The sequence below is a fragment of the Anolis sagrei genome, chromosome 7 (assembly GCF_037176765.1).
Source record: "Anolis sagrei isolate rAnoSag1 chromosome 7, rAnoSag1.mat, whole genome shotgun sequence".
NCBI classification, from domain to species: Eukaryota; Metazoa; Chordata; class Lepidosauria; order Squamata; family Dactyloidae; genus Anolis; species Anolis sagrei.
Genome location: NC_090027.1, coordinates 4,774,263 through 4,775,956, shown reverse-complemented (window position 1 = coordinate 4,775,956; position 1,694 = coordinate 4,774,263). Strand labels below are relative to the sequence as shown.

At 51.1% G+C, this 1,694-nt stretch overlaps 1 protein-coding gene across 1 annotated transcript; it reads right to left on the bottom strand.

The window, feature by feature from the left end:
* Nucleotides 1-206: 206 nt before the first annotated feature.
* Nucleotides 207-1,694, bottom strand: LOC132782652 (D(1) dopamine receptor-like). The gene has a single exon (XM_060787511.2). The coding sequence runs from the start codon at nucleotides 1,563-1,565 to the stop codon at nucleotides 207-209; it is 1,359 nt and encodes a 452-aa protein (XP_060643494.2). The 5' UTR covers nucleotides 1,566-1,694.

Genomic DNA, 1,694 nt, shown 5'->3' with positions numbered 1-1,694 from the left:
GAGCCCAGTTGTGGTGGTTCAGTACATCTTGGAGGAGGTGGGCTTCACAGATTCTTTTTGCACAGTCTGCCAAGGCTTTAATGGTGCTTCTTCTTTGACTTGGGTGATAGTTGGAGTTGTTATGTAGGTATCTACAAATGACAAGGTGTTTTGGGAATCTCTTCAGCCCTGGTGCCTTCCCCTCAATGTCCTTTTTCTGTCCACCCTTAAGGACTAGTCTTCTCAAGGGATGCGTCTGTACCATACTCCACATGCACAATGGCTGACAAGACATCTGCACTGTCACCACAAGAGGTTTGGGAGACTTTGTCAAACACAAAGTCATGGTCATTGTCATTGTCCTCCCCTTGGAGGCTGGTGGCATGAGGGAGAAGGTGAGGGTAGCTCAGGGTCACCAGGTCTTTCTGGCACGTCGTGTCATGATGGTATGAAACCAGCTCATTGCTGAAGTTGACGGTCTCCACGGCGTTGCTGGAGCAGAAATGGCCACAGCCCAAGATGGTAGCAAAGGCTTTCCGGAAATCGGCGTTGAAGGCATAGATGACAGGGTTGAGGGAGGAGTTGGCCCAACCAAACCAGACAAAGATGTTGAAAACGTCATCACTGACACAGGGCAGTTTGCCAAGCTTCTGCATATGGTGGTCGCAAAAGGGTACCACACAATTCAGCACAAAGAAAGGAAGCCAGCAGAAGACAAAAACCCCCATGATGACAGAGAGGGTCTTCAGGACCTTGGTTTCTTTCTTGAAGGAGTTCTTCAAGGAGAGTTCATGGGGACATTCATGACTTTGGCAGCCCTGGGCATGCTCTACGGCCCTCTCTAGAGAAGAAATCCTCCGAATCTGTCGCTGAGCAATGCGGAAGATCCTGGTATATGTCACTATCATGATAGCAACAGGAATGTAGAAGCTGATGAGGGAGGATGAGATCGCATAGGTCCTATTGAGGCTGGAATCACAGTTTTCTCCTGGGATCCAGGTGATGTTGGCATCCATATCATGGGCAGGAAGAATCTCACTGGCTTTGTGCCATCTCAACTGGACAGGGATAAAGGAGATCAAGACTGAGAGCATCCAAGCCACCCCGATCATGATAAAAGCCACCCGCTGGGTCATCTTTCGCTCATAGCGGAAGGGGCTGGAGATGGCCCAGTAGCGGTCCATGCTGATGATGCAAAGGTTGAGGATCGATGCCGTGGAGCACATGATGTCAAAGGCCACCCAGATGTCACAGAAGGCCCCAAAGGGCCAGAAACCAACCACTTCTGCAACCGCCTTCCAAGGCATCACCAGCACAGCCACAAAGAGATCGGAAACAGCCAAGGAGATGACGAAGAAGTTGGTGACTTTGGAGCGCAAGTGCCGGAATTTGACCACCGCCATGCATACAAGCGTGTTCCCCAGCAGAGTGGAAAGGATGAGGAGGAGCAGCAAAGAAGCCATCACCACCCGTAGGGACAGCTCCGAGTTGTCCACCTCCACTTGGCCTTCCTCGCTGAGACTGTCATTAGCCATCTCTAATGTGCCGCCTTCTCTTTCTCCTCCTTGCAGGTAAAGTCCATCCATGTCTCGCTGAGACCCCGACGTGGCTTCCTTGTCTGCTACATCTCCATCAGTAAACCACCCACCACATTCCCACTCTTTTGCTTTTCTACCTGCATCTCAGAGGCGATCTTCACATGCTCCCAGACACTC